At 43.5% G+C, this 19,491-nt stretch overlaps 1 protein-coding gene across 2 annotated transcripts in view; it reads right to left on the reverse strand.

Moving 5' to 3' along the window:
- The window catches only part of Glut4EF (Glucose transporter 4 enhancer factor), a 148,777-nt gene that overhangs the window by 19,948 nt on the left and 109,338 nt on the right, over nt 1–19,491 (reverse strand). Inside the window, exon 5 of one of the 2 annotated variants that reach the window (XM_064694496.1) lies at nt 734–799. The exons of the other annotated variant lie outside the window; for it this stretch is intronic. Within the exon in view, the coding sequence (XP_064550566.1) occupies nt 734–799 (66 nt within the window). The remainder of the gene's footprint in view (nt 1–733; nt 800–19,491) is intronic. 2 annotated transcript variants of the gene reach the window in all.

A 19,491-nucleotide genomic window follows, 5' to 3' on the forward strand; every position in this document is an offset into this window, starting at 1 on the left:
AAGATAGCCATGGGCCAGCTGATTCAGGCGAAATAATTTCGGCCATCGCCGACGACAAGCGAAAGTGAATAAATGAATAGGGGAAAAGCTCGACTCGTTGGCCACAATAATTTTCATAAATTTTCCAGTTTTCGGCTAAAGAAATTTCCGCACTTTTTTTTTGTTGTGTGTGCGCAATCAACGCAAAAGCAACAACAGGCAAAAAATGCAGTAGTCCGGCCCGATGATGTAATGGGCCAGCACAAATATTTCATTTGAATAACTTCGTAATCACGGGTCCGGATAGCCTGAATCCGGGCCGACGCGGCGTATGCACAACCTGGAACCCAAAACTAACAACTACAAAAAAAAAAAGAAGAAAAAACAAAAAAACATCGAATCAAATTGGCTTTTTGCTCAATGGGCGATTTTCGTTAGTCGAGCTACGGATTTTTATGGCTAACTTTGTTATGGCAAGGTGGGCGTTGAGGCCACGCCCCCCACAAGCTGAAGTGTAGACACCGAAAAGGCATTTGCTGTTGTTATTATTGTTGTTGCCGCTGTTGTTGTTGTTGCTGCTGCTGTTGTTGTTGTTGTTTAGCCTTTGGCGTTAAATGTTTGTTGCCAGAGCTGTTGTTGGCTTGGCTTTAAAGTGTTATTTGCAATTTTGATTTCGCTTCAATTGCGGCCCAGACAAGGAGACTTAAAAGACTAGGCACAAAGTTGGATTCAAATAGACGTTAGGTTTACTTACTGCATTGGGCATTTGGTAGAGTCGGGATGTCGAGCAATGTGGCAATGCTGTGTGGCAAGCACTCACCTGCAAAGACAAACAAGTTAAGGAAATTGGTTAACAACAATTTGCATAAACTTTAAACGATTTCCGCGTGTATCTGACGATCTACTAGATACATATACATACGTATGCCTTTGTGGCCTACACTTTGATTGTTTTTAGGCAATCAAATCGATTTTTTCTTTTGATTCGCCATGAATTCGATTTGTTTTGGATGTTTTCTTCCCCTACCCCCGCTCAGCTTGGCATTGGCAATTTGGCTTGACACATTCGCGCCGCGATGTCATAAACTGGCACAAACTGCGCGACTGGAGGCAGATAGAGGAAAACATCCCCTTACCTTGGTGTTTGTGTTGCATGTCGCATGTGGCAGAGAGATAGCCTCGTGTGCCCATTTCCAAGTTTACCATGTCGGGGTCAAATAGTTTGCCGACTTTCGTGCGCAAACCAATTGGAATTGTGCCTATAAATATGCATACAACTGCGATTCGTATCGCTAGTTCTTGGCTTTTTATTTTATTACCCTATAATCGTGGCGCTCAACAGAGACTGCCTCCTTCTGCCTGGCAGCCTGACTTTCAAGCTTAAAGATATAGCGTCGCTTTATAGAGGGTAACTGTCAGTCGAGCAGTCTCTGGCTTGGCATGCTTTCTCTTGTTCGCATCTAGATGTTTGAATATTTCTTTTGACATTTCATGTCGACGCTCATTTATAGCAAAAGCCAGACATTGACATGATTTCTCAGCGACTTGTTTTGCATTTCGTCTAATTGCCATGTTAATTGTGCGCAATTACGGACACCCTGTATAGCCCGCAACAGGGTTCTGCAGCTAGGCATTGCATGACGCGACTTTGCAGCACTTTGGTTTTTCCATTTTTGGTAGTTTGCGCTTCGTGGAAAAACCTTTTAATTGACTCTTTTAATATTATAAATGAATGACTGAAACGACAACGAAGTGTGAGAGATAAGACACACAGAAACCGACAGGAAAGAGAGTGCAAGAGAGATAGCGAGAAAGTCTGCCAGGCTAAATCTCAAGCTCTCATGAGTCGACAATAAATTTTTGGCTAATTAGCAAAAACGACGCTTGGGACAAATTAAAAAACCCCACAAAAAAAAAAAAAAAAAACAACAAGAAAAACAATTTAGCGGGGAGCTGGACGCGTGCAACAGCAGCCAGTAATTTGTCATGTAGGCGCAATTAATCAAAAGTTGAATGACATGACAGGCTTCGACTTTTGATTAAAGTATTTTTCTCCCTTTTCATTACGTTAGTTAAGTTTTCTTTTGTGTTTTAATTGTTATTAAAGACATTTTGCGATTGCACTGCGCGAAATTAGTCATCATTAAAAGGAGCAGCAGAGTGTGTTGCATATTTGTGGGCGTCACAGCGTGCGGCTGTCAGACTTGATGGATGGATGGCTGTTTGGACAAAGCGTGTGCTAAGATAATTGACCTCTAAAAATACTTACTCCACACACACACACACACACACACACACACACACAAGTGCACGCAGCCAAAAAGCCGAAACCCATTCAGCGGGCATCCAGCGCCGCAAAGTAGGCTAAAAATGTGGCACACACCGCGGCAACATATACGCCAACGACGGCAACAATGATGATGCTGCTGATGATAATGATGATGGTCCAATAACCTTTTGCACGGCTCGGTCTTGGGCTCTCGGCACAGCTTGAATGCCATTGACACTGGGCGCTTAGAGGCTGCTTCTGATTCGGGTGGCTTGCCGGTCGACACCGTAAGAGATACTTATTTGCCACGAGCAACAGGAGGAGGAGGAAGAGGTGGAGGAGCAGGCAGCAGGCGGGCTGCGAATAAGAAGTCATTGCTCGAGAGGCTCACGCATTTATTGTTGCCCCATTCCCTTGGACAGCTTCAGCTGCTACTTCCCCCCATCCACACTACCTTTTACCATCCATCCTTTGGCCACGTTTTCTTAACGTTGCGTTTATAATGCCTGTTGTTGTTGCTGTTGTTGTCATTGTCGTGGGGATTTTATGGCTTTGAAGCAGGCGAGAGTTGCGTTGGCGTCGTCTGCGTTTTTGGCAGCCAAAGTCGGTTTGTATGCGTGTGCGTGCGAATGCCCCGTTTCAAGGATATTTTGCGCTTTGGACTTGTTTGGCTGCCTTTTGGCATTTTACTGTGTCGTTGGCACGCATCGCAGCACAAAAAGTTAAATGTTTCATAATAAAAAAAAACCAAATAGTAATTGCAGTACCTAGATAAGTAGGATAGACATTAGCTGGGGCAATGGCTAACAATTGTAAAAGGATTGCACGGTCTGCCAAGGGAAAAGTACGCTTTCAAGCGCTGCTTAATAATTAATGATTAATTAATTAATATTAATGATTAAAGCTAAACTATGCTAACTAAAGCTGGCAGACATTAGTTAAAGCAAAGCATTTTACTAATTCGAATCGTAAATGTTGCACTTTAATATTTATGTTGTCGAAAGTCCGTTTTAAATATTTAACTACTAGGTAATTACTAAGTAAAGCGCATGTTTGGAACCAAGAACCGCAGCTACGTAAATTGTAATTTTATCATTTTGAAAATAGTCTTCTGTAAGAGCCAGGTTCTTTTTTAATGCTTCTTCGCTTATCTGGCTTACTAATTGCCGCTTACCAGAAAGTTTGTGCCGTTTTTCGGCTGCTGGAAAAGTGTGCTTTAAAAATGGCAGTAAATTTCATCAGGGCTCGAAATGCACCCACACACATTTCCCCCTTCGCGTACTGTCTATGTTTATCTCTGGTGCGCCGTTTTACCAATCGGTGCGTAGACTGTGCCAATGTCCTAGCTATTGGCCCAGGGACTGGGCCACGCCTGCCACGGCGCACAGTTCGCAGTTCGCCGCGCCGCAAGTTGAATAAACTCAATGAGCTGCTTTTCACAATATTTGTGTATATGTGTGTGTGTGTGTGTGCCTGTGTCTGTGCGTGTTGTGCGTTGTTTGATATATGTAGTTAGGTATGGAAAATTGTCAAATGCGTCTAGACTTTGAAGGTCAATGTGGCTAACGGCTTAGGTCATTCGGTTGCGCATAAACTGGCGCACAATGAGTTGTTAGTCCGCTGCCGTCCTCCGCTTTAAGGAAATTCCGTTGGTTCTGATTTAATGACATACCATGCGTCATTTGCGATGGTAATTGACATATTAGCGCCGTTTGATTTTGATTTCTCTGTCGGGTTCAAGCAACTGGCACTCGTGCTACACTTGTCTCAAAAACGTGACTAAGAAGCGGCTTGTAAATAATCTTTGGACAGCGAACCCGAACCCGAACCCGAACCCGAACCCAAGCCCGGCACGGCCCGATTCGATTCGATACGATACGATACGATACCTTTCAACCATGTTAATTTTATTGCGGTTTTTGCCTAAGCATTTCAGTTGTTCTTTATTTATTTTTTCGATATGCGAGTCAATGAAACTTGGCAGCGATTGCTCATAGATCGGCAGGGGTTTGCGACTGGGCATTGGAAGTGGATCTGTATATGACCCCGCAGGGTTGGTTGAGCGCGTTGTATGACGAACATTGATCTCAGTTGTTGTTGTCGCTGTTTTTTGACTTCAATTTAATTTTCGCTCGCCACTCTCAGCTCACTCTCTCTCTCTCTCTCTCTCTCTCGCTGCTGTTAAAATTTATTTCCTTAGCTGTCGGTGCATTGACTTTTGACAACAGCAGCAACAACAACGATAACAACTCGTTTTCAGTTGCATTGCCAGGCTGTGTTTATAATTTAATTAAACTAAATTTAATTAGCGTGTTAACGCAGTTAACTATAATGCAATCTGCACCGCCGCAAAGTTCATTGAACTCGGAAATTAATATAATTCGCTTTGTCTGGCAAATATTATGAGCAATAGTCTGATTCCGGGACGTTGCAAGTTTTAGGTGCTTGTCTTATCAGTCAGCACGAGCCTCTATCTCAAGGCCGGGCACGTTGCAGTTCCAAATATCAAGCTATAATCTGTGTGCATGTGTGTGTGTGTGTGTGTGTGTGTGTGTTTTTAAACTTAACTGACAAGTCGCAGTCGCATTCACACGACCTTGATGACAATGAACTCACTTACACTCTTAAGCATTGAGTATATAGCTATAAATATATACATATATATTTATATATATATTCATATATATATTCACATATGAAATCGTTTTGTCAAGTGTGCTTTTCGCTTTTGGAAGGTGCCAGTAGTCCGGGCACTGAATAAAAACATCTATTTTATGGCGTATCGCGCTGATAAGATTTGCATCATAAAATAAGAAAAAGCAAGCAAGACACTGCGACCAAAGTATAAAGAAACTGTTTACGGTTTACTGTTTACCAACTGTTTCAGTTAACTGTTGCTGCCAATAAGTCTGAGGTAGCACCCATTTTAGGGTTCCATATCGCGCCAATATGACAGCCCCCAGTTGTATAGATTTTATTTTGTAAAGTTGTGGTGTTTTCGGGGGCATGTTGTTTCGACTAATGAGCTGTATTTGATGGCCTTCTGACGCATTTGTTTACAAAGAGGAATACAAATTATAATCATTGCGCAGCTATCTAAAAATAAAGTTGTATCACACATATATATGATATGTATACTACTTATATTTTAATGCCGAACATTATAGCGCAATATTGAAAGAGAGTGTCAATATCTGATAAGCATGCAATGCACTCGACTCGATATGCCCTGATTAGGGTTCTTTTCTTTTTGCAAGTTGTTGCACCTTTCACACGTACATGACTCACAGGCACAAAAGCTTTTGTCTGTAGTAGAATGTTTAAGTGGAGCTTTTGAAAGCTCACCAATACAAGCGCAACGTTATCTTAGTGTGCCATAAGCACGTTGCCGGTTTTTGTGAAATGCATTAGGGGAAATAGTTTGTGTATTAGGGCCGTGTTTGCCTGGTCTAATATGTCATTAAAACGGTCACACTCAGCAAATAAATTGTGGAAATACGACTTTACAAATAAAGTGGTCTCGAGCAGTGTATGGATAAATTGACTGCACATTGCTTTATGTCATGCCATTAAAATTTGAAAAGCCGTATCGAGCGATGTCGGTTAATAACAGCCTTCAAATTGTGGCAGATGACAACAACAGCGTACAGTGGGAGCGGGAGGGCGATTGCAGCCCGAAATGATTGCAGCAATGGGGAATATAAATATCATGTAGGCGACTCGTCGCACTGGCACCTGGCTCCTATTACATGCGCACGGAATTATTACAAAGCCAGCAACAGCAACAATTGCAAATAAAAGCTAATATTAAAAGCGGCAATTTTCCATAGCGCCGACAACTAGCGACCGACCCGAGTCGAGCCGAGCCACCCAACAGTGCCTTTGGTTTTTGCGTGCCATATGCGAGCTCGAAAGGATTTCCGGTTTATGCTGTTGCTTGCCAACAGCCTACCCTGTCTCTGCCCCTGCTCCTGCCCATGCCCGATGCCCCATGCCCCATGCTCCTGCCCATGATCGACTCTTGTACTTCTTTAACCTTTTGTAATTGTTTTGTTAGGGAAATTTCAAAGCGCATAGCAAATGCCACGTCTTTCAAGCTAATGGTCGACTCAATATATATTATTTACAGCCCTTCATTGTGGACATTTCTTTTTGCTTGAATTCTACTCGACTACGTTTTTGCCTCCATCGATTGTAAAATGCAATTTCATTGGGCCCCTACTATGATACCTTAATATCCAGGTACTGGGCACCGCTCTATTGTGCTTCAAAGGAGAATATTTTTATTAAAATTTCATTATGAAATGTCACCTGGGCTTTATTCAATTTTCATATTTCATATTTACTTGCAAGGGGACAGACACACGGAGAGCTTAAGGAGCTATGGGGCGCCTTCATAATTAGCAGAGCCAGTGCATCAAAGCGCACCTGAAACAACAAAAGTAAAACAAGCAGGGGTCCCAACTGTTGTTGCCTGAAATCTATCCACTTCACTCCAAAACTCGAACATATGCGCTGAAAACGTGTGCCAGGCCAGCCAACAGGATACTGCACAGCACATAGAGCACAATAAATGCACGTGGCTGGTTGCGAGGGGCGGGGGCTGGGGGGCGTTTAGGGTAGGTGGGCGGACGTAGCATGCCAGGCTCATGTCGAGCAACGCTTTGCCAGAGATGGGGCACAGCTCGTGCTTTTCACGTATGCAACACAGTAAAAGCCAAAAAAAGCGAAAAGAAAAAAAAAACTAGAAATTTACGGTTATCTTCCGCACGCCGAACCCCAAATACCCTTATAAACAATGAAATGCATTTAAAGGCTAAACAATATATAAAACGGATTTGCAGATCTGATTGGGGAATTGGGGAAGCTCGGAATTGTTGAGGTAAATGTTAGGAGAACTTTTGGAACTTGATTTTGTTTCGAACAATGTTTCGGATTTTATCTGATCTGGATGATTCCAGCTATTAATGCTGATCAAGAATATATTGTATAACACATTCCGTGACAAAATTGGAGTATCCTCTGGCAAGGGCATGAAATATGCCCTTGCCCCAACGCTGGTGTGGCACACAGGTTTTTTGATTTCGTTGTTGTTAGGCTGTTGCAGGCAGTCGTACGTGCAGGCTGACAGAGGTAGGTGCGCGTCCCTCCACCCGCATTGAGGCACCAGCTCCTTGCTGCTGCTCGAGCCCCAGCTTTTGCCTCCATTTGCAATGCTTCTGCTGGTCGCCGTGGCTTTGTTTTCGAATTGAGCTTAGTTTTGCCTCTTGCTTAAGCCTTTTTGCAACGTTTACGTTTCGTGTTGTTGCTGGCAATGTTTGTGCCGGTTGTTGTTGCAGTTGTTGTGGTAGGCCTGGCTGTTGTTGTTGCTTATCCTGTGTGTCGTTGAACTCGCAACCGGTGCAAAGGAATATAAGCAATACCTGCACCTAAGCGCTGCCATTGCATGTCGCCCCACAACACACACACAGAGAGACTGAGAGAGAAAGAGAGAGAGAGAGAGAGAGAGAGAGAGGTGGACATGGCAGTTCTCTGTGCACTTGACTTTGCCAACAGCGGGAGACGGGTTACAACGGGGGGCGGCTGGGCAGGACACAGCTATGACAACTTTTGCGACAACACGCCAGCAGAAGCCTGAAAAGGCGCCGGCCCCAAGCTTAAGCATAAAAGCCGAATAAGCACAAAACACAAAACGGCCAAGCGAACGGGGGCTTAAGAATTGTAAACAAGCTAAAACAAACTGCAGTTCAGTCGAGGCGCCATGGCAACCCTTTTGCCGCACGTTGGCAACACTGTGTGCAGTAGGGTGGACATTTTATGCATAAAAACTCTATTGAAATTTACTTTGCATCCATGTTTGGGGGCCATGCCCAGGCATGCACTGGGCGCTACTGGCATTTTTGGCAGCCAATGCCATAAACTGTGAGCATGTGTAAATATTTTAACAGACACAAGGATATGAACTATGCGGGCGGTTGGGTGTAGGGGAGCGGAGGGGGGGGGGGGTGGTCGAGGCGGGGCATTGCATTCACAATATACAATATGCGCCATGAAATTCATTTGACTGCATAAATTAAACGATAAAAAATGCAATTGCCAATTGGATGGCCAAGAAAAAAGAATGTTTTGAAATGCAATTCCGCAATTCATATATCAGACAGTTTTTGGCCTATGATGCTGTAAATTTATGGCATTGTTTGGTTCAATATAAAGCAAAACGAAAAAATAGTATAAAAATATAAAATAAATGGAAATTTAAACTGAATACAATTCGTATTTTGGCAGGTGAATGAAGACTTGAATTTTCAGTTGCCTTAAGCAAACTAAGAATTCAATCAAATTTCAGTTAGCCTCACACACTAACACAGACACACAATAGCTTTTAGCATTGTAACCGTTGGGGAATTCGTGCTTTAATGTACACATCACGATAAAGTTGAGTCGGGGAACGGCCTTCCAGAGTAGAATATTTCATAATTTCATAGTTTGGATCGCAGCAGCAGCAATATCTTCTTACGGTATGGCCCGCGGTCTAAAGCTACACTCATGCATATATGTATGTATGTGCACGTGAGTGTGTGTGAGCGTGTGTGTGTGTGTGGCTTGGTCAGTTACCAGCTAAGCTAGAGAAGCAGCTGCCTTGAGGCTGTGGTCCTCATTTGCCGACATGTAAAATGATGCGTAAACAATATTCTGACGCATCATTAAAACGCCTGAACAAGGCGCATCGATCAGCTTCACGTTCAGTGGGGAATCAGCTCGAAGCATGCATGTGTGTGTGTGTGTGCGAGTGTTAGTGCGAGTGTGTGTGCTTTGTCGTGTTCTTTTTTGCGCAGAACGAACATGATTATGATGACGCATCGCGATGCATGAAAGGCAGCCCAGTTCCCAGTTGAAGCTGCAGGCCTGGCACTGCCCTGCCTCAACAACAGCAACAACAACAGCAGCGGCAACAACTAATTCAATTTTGCTCGCTTGGACACGGACCGGGACCGGGTTAGCATCTGAGTTCGTCATGTCCACCTTCACGCGCTGCAAACAGAGTTCAACTGCCTCCAGTACGCAGAGAAGCCACGCGCTTGCTCTGTCGCTCGCTCTTTCTTGCTCCGTCTCTCTCACTCTTTCGCTGTAAGCTGTAAGCTGTAAGCTGCGCCGCCTGCTCTATGGGGCATGCATGCTGTCTAAATGTATCGCTTGATCGTTGCTTGCCCCTTTGTTGTTGCTGTTATTGCTGCAGCATGCTCACTGCTTGTTTATGCTGATCCCTGTAATGAGATATAATGCCGGCCGGCCGGCCGGGCCGAAGACAACCAAAATAACAACAGCAACAACGACAACAACAACGACAACAGCCGCAGCAACAGCAAGTCGCAGCAGTCAACAGCAGCTTCTATACGGCAACGGCACCTGACCTGGCATAGACTGGGAGCTTTGTACTCCAGAGGGACTATGGATCTGCCGCAACACAAACAGAGTTGCGCATAAATTGCAGCGAGGGTTGCTCAAACACTTGCGCCAAATGAATGCAAGAGCTTTATATATGAAATATTTAAATAACAATTAAATTAAATTCAGAAAAATTTTGAAAAATATTATATAGAAAATATTTTATAAAATAATATTTAATGATGTTTTATGAACCTTTTGAGACACCCACATATATTCATATATGTTTGCATGTACGTGTGTGCATATACTTATGAGCGCGACTGTGGGCCATTGTGTGTGATCAACAACAAACATCATTATCAGCATTTGGGCCACATCATTATCATGGTGCATTCGTGATTGTTGTCGCATCACAAGAGCAACAACAACAGCAGCAGCAACATTGATAAGTCGTGCGGCGACAGAAGCAATGCAGCCTCTGACTAACTATTGCTTGGCAATGCAGCTCACGTATGACTGAGAGAGCGACAGAGAGAGAAAGAGAGAGAGAGAGCGGGAGAGTGCGGGAGAGAGAGAGAGAGAGACAGGCACAGCACTGACCTGGACAAGTGGCCCAAGTGGCGAAGCGGATCCTCAGCACTGAATCAGCAAACATTATGCATACAGCTGATTCTGATTGGAAGTGTGTGTCCATGTGTGTGTGTGTGCGTGTGCGTGTAGGGATTGCGTGGGGGGCAAGCAGGGGTCGATGCGCTGAACTCCATGCGTGGATATTAATGACCGGCCTCGACCCCAAGCGAACTGCACCGTCAACGAACGTGCCCAAGTAATAAAGAAATCTTCAATGTTGGCGGGGGCGCACGCTCATGCGGATGCAGGGATTAGGGTGGGGGCGTGTAGGGGCGGCCTGTCAGGGAGCTGTTTCTCGGAATGAAGCAAAAAATAAAAACAACAAAAAATAAAAACCCCAGAACAAGAAATTGGCAAGCGCGTTCAAGAGGCGCATAAATTACAGCGCTGCTCGGCCCCCGTCTGGGGCTCGGCTCTTGTTTTTTTTTATTTTTTGTTTGTTTTTTTGCTGTTGCTGTTGTTGTTGTTTGGCAGGAAATACATTGCCACCGCAGCGTCGCATCGTTGACATTGCAAAGCTCGCCAAACTGAAGACGTTGCCGCCCCAAAACGCACCCATCTGCAGCAGCAGCCTTCGCGCTGTTGCAGTCATTTGTGCAAATTTTTGCTTAATTTTTTAATTGCCGCCAAGGCAATTCTTCCTTTTTGTATTGTTGCTGCCGCTCTTGCTGTCTGCCATCGAAGTTGGTAATTAAAAATGCGTAATGCGGCTTTGTTCTTGTTAAACATTAAGTGGCTGTTGTTGTTGTTGCCGGTACTAATGTGTCGGCCGCCTGCTGCTTTGATCGTGCCACTAACAGCTGGCGGCGGTCTAGAGTAAAGTCCTGGTTTCCTGTCTAAGTCCAAAGCCAGGTAAACGGCAGTAGCTTTGTTTAAGACCCGTCTGGCAATTTCTTGGCCGTTTCTTCTCTGACTATAACTACAACTTACCCATCTAGAGCTTATACGTACTACAACGCTTTGAATGCGTGTTAACAACTCACCTGAAATATAAGAAGAGAAAAGAAATGTTAGATAAATATATTATATAAATACTTGCAAATATAAAGTGTGTTATTTGCTAGTTTTAGTTAAGCTTTTAATTTGTTGTTGAATAGTTTCGAAAACTCTGGAAGTTGCATCGAAATAAATACAAAAGAAAATCTGAACTATAGACAATTGTTGTGATTGTTGTTGTTGTTGCGATTGAAAGGTAGAATTTGCGCAGAACCAAACCAAAACCAGATGATAATAATGACGCTTTTCAGGTTCTGTCTGGTAAGCGGCATCCTAAACTGAACCTAGCCCAACATTGTTTTTGTTTTACCCGTGCCCATCCTCGATGTTGTCGTGGTCGCCGCCTTGTTGCTGCCGCTGCTGCTGCTGCTGTTGTTTTTCGGTTTTTATATCTGCGCCTCAGAATCATGTCGCGGAGCCAGTGAGCAACATGTTTGTGCGGCAGCAGCAGCAACAACAACAACTTGCGACGTCGACGACGACGGCGACGATGGCAATTGCCAAGCCTCTTGCCAGCTGCTTTTTGTGCCACTTCCACACACACGCACACACACACACACAACAAGCGATGTTGTTGTTGATAATTCCAGCAATATTGTTGTGGCTAGTGCTGCTGCTGTTGCTGCCACTTGCCGTGGACTTGCTCATCAACTGGATTTACTAGCACATGCGAGCGCCGACTGCAAGTCCAAAGTCGCTGCTTGTTGCATTTAGTCATCCTCCTTCTGCCTCGCCACTATCATCATCATCATCATCGTCTTCGTCATCATTATTATCATTCGCCGTTCACTGTACTCTGTTTGCTTCCCATTTGCTCTGCGTTCCACTTCAACACCCGGCACATTGCCTTTCCCACAGTTGCTGCTGCTGCTGCTGCTGCTGCAGTTGCTCTTGTGCTTAGAGTGCAGCAGAGTTCGTTCCACTCGGGTTTTTTATATACGTTTTTTCTTTTTTTTTCTCTGCGCTGGCTCGTTCGCTTTGTTTTGATTTCATGCATTTTGTTTTGCTATTCATATTTCTTCTGGATTTTGTATTTTGCTCGCCATTCCCGACTCTCTCGACGCGGATTGGCACTGGCTGATAATTGCAGCAAGGCGAGAAACTGGAAGTGCGCGCATGACGTCACTGAGGGCATTCACTTTATGTTGACGCCTCTGCTGTAGATGTAGCTGTTGCTGCTGTTGCTGTTGCAGTTGCTGCAACATGTTGCTGACAGTTGCTGCCGAATGGACAATCAATTATTATCATGTACCGACTTTGGTCTCATTTACAATTGGTCCCGCTTTAAGCTGCCAAACGATTGCTACGAGCTCTGTGATGCTGCTGCTGCTGCTGCTGCTCCATTGTCCAGTTTTATGAGACACGAAATTTAAATTTACACATCGATAGCAGCCTCGCAGAGCGCCCATTGTCACGATAAATCAATTGCACTCTTGGCCTGCACTTCACTTCACCGGCAGCGACTTTCAGCCAACTCGTTTGCGATCCACGGTAGCTCCACAGTTGGGCACATGCGATTCCAAGCCAACGATGTTGCTGCCGCGCCGCCTCCTTCAAGACGTCGTCAACTGGCTCACAGTAGCAACATGCGGCTGACACTGACACTTACGTATGTTAATGTTGACAAAAGAGTCAAGACAACACAAAATAGCAGCCATAACAAAGACAGACATGAATAAAGTCAGTTAGTGTTCGCACCGGTTGCCCAAGTGCCCACCAATAGTTGCTCACTTTTTGTGGCCATATTTGGAGAAAGACTTTTCTAAATTAAGCTGGCGAAAATCTAAAATGCTTTGGCTTGACTTTGGAATAATTGGTATATATGTTTACATACATACTTTTAATTGTTGAACTGGGCTTTTTAAAGTTTACATGTTGTTGAAAGCATTTTAATATTGATTTTCTGCCAAAATGTTTTTTGAACCTTTTGTGGCAATTCCAGAAAATATCCAAATCCATAGTTTAATCATAGGTTTTAGCTATGATAAATACCAATAAAATTTATTTACACAAAATTTTACTCCTAGCAAATATAGAAATACCACGTAATATAAATATTTGCTAAAAATATTTTCATCAATCACTTGAAAGATAATCTTTTTGTTTTTTTTTTGTTTCATTTTGATTTAAATAACACTTTTTGCTTTACTCAATATAATTTTTTGGTTCATTTGAAATATGAACACAAATTAAATATTTTCCTATCATTTATTTAAATACCATAGGCAAACATATTTATTTTATGGATACGCTTGGGTTTATGTTTTCAAATTCGTTCGTGTTTGTATCAAATGAAGTGGCTTTGGTTTGCTTATGCCTTGTGCAACCCCCTGGTACTACCCACCCTGTAAACAAAATAGTAGACAATTATTTGGCTTCTGTTAACAATTTGGAAACATGTTCAGTGCTTGACCTTTTTTTGCAACGCTCAATTTATGAGCTCAACACATGAGCATACAACATGCAAAGCGCCGTGTCAAGAACAACAACAGCAGCAACAACAACAGCAGCAACACTTATGGCCTGCTGAACACCCCGCCCCCGCATACCATTGAGCTGGCGTGTGAGCAATGCAATTATTGTGATTTTTGTTGGCAAGAGTTTGCATCCATGGCATGGCTAGGGCAAATAAAAGCCGCCACAGCTCACATTTTCATTTGGAGTCAACGTCGAGGCTTCAACTGGATCATTAGGCGCGCCCTGGAGCCATTAATTTCTGCAGCCCGAAAAGTGTTTGCCAATACGAGAGACAAGAGACAGAGAGAAAAAGAGAGAGAGAGCGCGCAAAGAAAAACAGAAACTAAACGCAGCATTTAAGATAAATTTGCGACGATAGCATAGACCAGACCAGACCAGGCCAGGCATAGCCTGGCCAGACAGACATAGCCACGTTGTGGCATGGAGCATGGTGCATGAAGCATGGGAGTTGGATATATAAAAGGGCATGGACAGCGGCAGCAAATGGCAATCAAGTTCAATGCACAGCAACAAGTCAGCGGAATAGGAACCTGGCCAAAGGATGGCAGAGCTCTCTGCGCTCTGCACTCGAGCCGAGCCGAGCCAAGCCGAGCAACTTATTGGCCATTTCATTTTGTGGTTAAAACTTTGTCTTACCGTTCAATCTGCTGGCAAAAGGCACAGTCAAACATGAAGAGAAGCTGAGTAACTGGCTAGTACCAACAAATACACTATCCAACAGAAACGGCAACAGTTGCATGTAATTTATAAGATATACTCGGTTAGTTCTCAAATAAGTTTTAACTTTATTTAATAAGCTGCTCAGCTCGTAGCTGAAGTTCAATGCTCCATTTGCTTAGTGGAACAGACTGGGTTGACCGTAGGATGCACACATCGGCTGCAAGGGCCGCTGCTACTGGGCAGTAAATCAGAAAAATCAACACATAAAAACTAAACAATCGCCTCATTAATTACAATTAGAAGTGTTTATTGCTGAAGCGCAACCATAAAGCCGCGTCCAGCCAATGAGGCTTGCGTCATCATCAAAGAAGAGACTTTAGTTAACGATCACAGCGAGCCACATTTTCGCCTCATCTTGTGGCAAAAACAATAAAAACAAAAAAGAAGATAGTAAAAAGCGCAGAGACTGCAGACCCACTTGATGGGTTTGACAGCGGACCCTAAGTCTCCCCCCCCAGGCTGCAGCGCGGTCGGAGCTGCCACTCGGGGGCATTACTGTAGGATTCATCAATCAACAGCTGTCACTGCAGCAGCCAGCAGCCGGCAGCAGGCAGCCGGCAGGCCGTCAGGCGAGCAGCGACCGGTTCTGCTCGGCCCGAATCGGTCCACTCGGTCCAGTCGGTCCACGGGTCCACTCTAAATCAGTCCCGCCGTCCCTTTATGCGTCTGTCACTGGCCGCGGCGCACGCGCAACGTTTTGGCCGGTGCCAATTCCATACGCCGGACAGCTGCTGCAGCGGGGGCACCCTGCAGCTCAGCTTCCTGTTGGCTCGTAACTCTCGGTTGGACCCACTGTTTGTTTGCCTTTGGTCGGCTCTTGACTTCCTCAGACTGTCTGTTCGTTTGTTGGTTTGTTTGTTGCATTTCTTGGCATTTCTTTCACTGGCTGTGCTCGCCTTTTTTTTTTAGATCCCCATTTGGCTGGAAAATTGCTACTCACTGAGCTGTCGGGGCCGTCTATTTATGCAAATGCCAGCGATAATTGTGCCACGAATATTGCATAATCATGACACATAACAACAAATGATACACTGATTCCAACAGCAGCACATTCGAATTCAACATCAATGTCACGGCTCGTTAGAATTGACTGGCGAAATGCCATATTGAATCGCTGTCACAATGCGCAAATCAACGAGGCGGCAGCAGCCAGCGAATAGCTGTCATTAACCAGTTGAGAATTGCAATATATTATTTTTACTTTTATAATACTATATTGAAAGCCCAAAGCAGAAAGCTTGGCAAGTTTTCAGCTGAATTGTTGCCACTAAAGGTTTAGGGGTTGAGCCCTGGAACTGCCCACATTTCCAGCCCATTTAGCTTTTGCCAGTGGGCGCTGGCACGCCCATAGTTGCAGCTATTTCCATCAGCTCGGCCCGTTTTTCTGTTGATATTTTAAACAGCACAGCAGCTTTAAGAGGTCGTGTTTTTTATGTAATTTTTTAGGCACCTGCTTTGAGCCAAAAAAAAAAAGGAAAGACAAAAGCAAAAATGTCATTTTTCTATGGAAATCGCTATGGCTTTGGCTTTCGGTTTGTGCTCGCTGCGGGGTAAACCGTGTCTATAGAAATAAGTAGAGTTTGTCGAGAGCCAACAACGAATGGATAAAATGTCAGCAGGGCGCGCTTTTGACATCCCTTTTCACTTTGTCAGCACACACTCACACACCCTACTCTTTATGGAATCGCTTTGGTTGTTGGCGCTCTTGGCACTCTTGGATATCCGTTTCCGTGCAGTGGCATTTTGCTTAGCTTTCAGGAACTTTAATACGAGTATAATTGCATATCTGTCATCTAGAAATTCGCTATTGCATACCCCACTCCCAACCCCCACCGCCACTTCGCCCCACTCACCTTAACCCAACAGCTGTTGCAGCGGCATTTCAACTCTGGACTCCACATCGTATAATGGGGACTCACAGTTTTGCTGGTGAAATATGCTGTTGCGCTGCTTCTGCTGTGCCCGGCAGCTGCTTCAAATGTTGGTCAAGAGCGTACTGGCTTTCTTGCCGTATTTCTTTCTTTCCATTCATTTTGATTTGCGACTCGCCGATTGGGTTTCCAGCAATTTGCCAGCGACCAGCTCGAGTTCAATTGACGCGAGCCTTTGGGCCATGCGATAAGCAGCGGAGTGCAGCGACCGAGCGGCTAACTCGGCAGCCGGGCGAGCGGGCTCTGAACGTTGTTCTGCGTTACTCAGCGTTGTGAAATTGCCGGCTGTGTTTTTCCCCTTTCCCATAAAACCAAGCAGATTGCGAGGGGGCCGCACAAAAGGCGGAAATTGGGTTCGTTATAGATGAGGGCATAAAACTTGCATGTGTGTGTGTGTCCGTGATGATATCCTGTTGAACTAGCTCTGATGATGAGCCCAGCAAATGAACTGCATAGGTGAATTGCTTTATGCCAGCTGATTTGCAAACTTAACGAGCACAAAGCACCGATTCCTAACCAACTCAGCTGCAACTTTCCCAGCTCGGTCATTTAATTAACCACAAAACGCAATTACCAGCGACAACAACCTGCGACCCATTTCAGACCTGTCAAAGAAACATTTAAATCACTTTTACGTGTCGCAGCTGACATTTTAGACCAATGACCAGCTCGACTCTTGCCATTACATGACAACGATTTATCGAACGACAAATGCCCTGTAAAGCGCATACAGCCCAAAAATATGCAATTGATATATAAAGATAGCTGAATCGAATGGTTAGATGCTTAATAGATGTGTATAAAGTGAGGAGAGACTCAAGAATGGTAAAAAATGGAGATCTTTAAAAGTGAATAAGAAGATCTCTAAACAATAATGGATCGTACTTGAGTGTTATTGAAATTGAAAAACTTCTACACAGAATAATAATTTTCATTATATGATCCTCCTACAGTTTTATATACCTGCATATATATGTTCAGCTTCAGTTGACCCAGTCCGTTTGCCAATCCTGGCCACAGTTCCAGGCTAGTGTAGCAATACTAGCCGAAGGCCATGACAGTCAGAGATATTTATAAGTTTAGTCAACAGTTTGTGCCTATATTCCCATATATATATATTGTATAGATAATTATATCCCGACCGATATTTGCTTTGTGAATATTTTATGCGGTCAAAAGTGAGCTATAATTTGCACCTTTAAAGTGCAAATTGCACGCAATGTGTCAAACGAAAACTAATACAGCGACACACGCACCCACACCGCACACACACACACACATAGACGCTGATGAATGTCACTTGGCAATTACTTTGACTACTTATTAAGTTGATATATGAGCGGAATGCACCGCTTGCAGCACGAAAGCTGCACTAATTGAAGGGAATGTGCAACGAGAGAGGCTGCAACTGGGGGCCTTTTGATTCAGATGATAAACCAATTATTCTTAGTTATCGGCCGCTAACAAGTGCTAACAAAAATCCTGTTGAAACAGACAAAGCGAAAAGCGCAGAGTAGTTAAAGTAATTATGGCTTATGGTATCGAATGTATATGAAAATACTATATGTGTATTTATCTGTATGTGTCTGTGTGTGTGTATGTGTGTGTGTTTCAGTTAGAGCTGCTATTGCTGTGGCTCTTAATGCAAGTGCGCTAAAATGAATGTGAACATGATACATGCGAGTGGAAAGCCACTCAACGTTCGTTCGACTCAGACAGCTTGACGCCAAAGCAAACTCTGAAAAGTTCCGTGTAATGATGATAAAGCTTGCGAACATATTGTTGCTGCTGTTGTTGTTGTTGTTATAAAACAGCAGTCAGTTAGTCAGTCAGCCAACTCGGCAGCGGGCTATAGCCACGTCTATATAGCAATTACCAAGCACGGGAAATTCCCGTTGTATTTGTGCAGTTTATGAAACGCTGGCCAAATGTAGTGCAAAGTTTGAACAAAAGTTAAATGCACACGTACAAAGAGAGAGAACAAGAGTGAGATAGAGCTGGCGAGCGAGCGAGAGAGTGAGCGAGAGATAGAGAGAGAACAACGATAATGATTCAAAATGTTAGAACCGAGTATTGACTAAAAAGAAAATCTCGACAATAACAGATAAAATATTATAATCAAAAAAAAAAAAAAATTGTGTTACATGAGAGACCATAAATGGCTGTGAAAACGCATGATGCACAGAGGCACTTGCAACATAATGACATATATACAAACATATGTATATAATGAGCAACAACTGTCAGCGGCCTTTTGCACACATACACGCTGAGAATGTGGCACAATTCGTGGCGGCTACTGTGCTACAAGAGACCAGTGGTGGCAGGTGGCAGACAGCAAGTCAGACGGACACACATTGCTGCAGTTGTCAAAAAGATTGAATAACAAATAAAATGTCAAAAGAAATGAACGTGACACGCCATCTAGCGTGCAGTAGCAGCAGCGTCAGCAGCGAAAATAACATCAACAACAACAACAAGCAACTAAATGCCCGCATGTAATGCCCATTAACCTCTTGACTACCATTAATCAATTGGCCAAACTGTGACTAGCCGAGCAGGCTAACAAACTGTGTATCTAAGAAAATATAGCTAAACTATAGAAGAAATAAAAAGTTAATAATAAAAAACAAATCTAGTGGCTGATAAATTGTGGCTAATGCAAAGGTTTTCGTCATAGAAAAAGTTGTTGACAAATTCATTTGGCTGCTGTTTCGAATTGTTATGAGCCAACAACTTTAAAGTTTAACAAATTGTTCTTATCTTTTGCATTTTGTTGCGACTTTGGCACAATGCAAATTGCCAGCTAATGATTTCAGGTGTTTTAATAGAGACCCCGCCAATCATTTTTGCGCTTTTTATGCATTCTCATTTTTTTATTTTGTTGTTGTATTTTGGCAAATTAGTTTCATTATTGTTTTTTTTTCCCCCCTTCTCATTGTGTGTATTTTTTTTTTATTTTTACTTTTATTTTATAATTTTTGCTTTTTTTGTTGGCTGCGGTGAAATCTTCAAGGCCATGTATATTGACTGACTCGACATTTGTCGATGTTTTCGCGCTGTGCTTTTATATAATTTTAAACAATTTGTTTTTTATTT

The sequence above is a fragment of the Drosophila montana genome, unplaced genomic scaffold (assembly GCF_035044405.1).
Source record: "Drosophila montana isolate Dmon_TW-CO22-7 unplaced genomic scaffold, ASM3504440v1 contig_3733_1, whole genome shotgun sequence".
NCBI classification, from domain to species: Eukaryota; Metazoa; Arthropoda; class Insecta; order Diptera; family Drosophilidae; genus Drosophila; species Drosophila montana.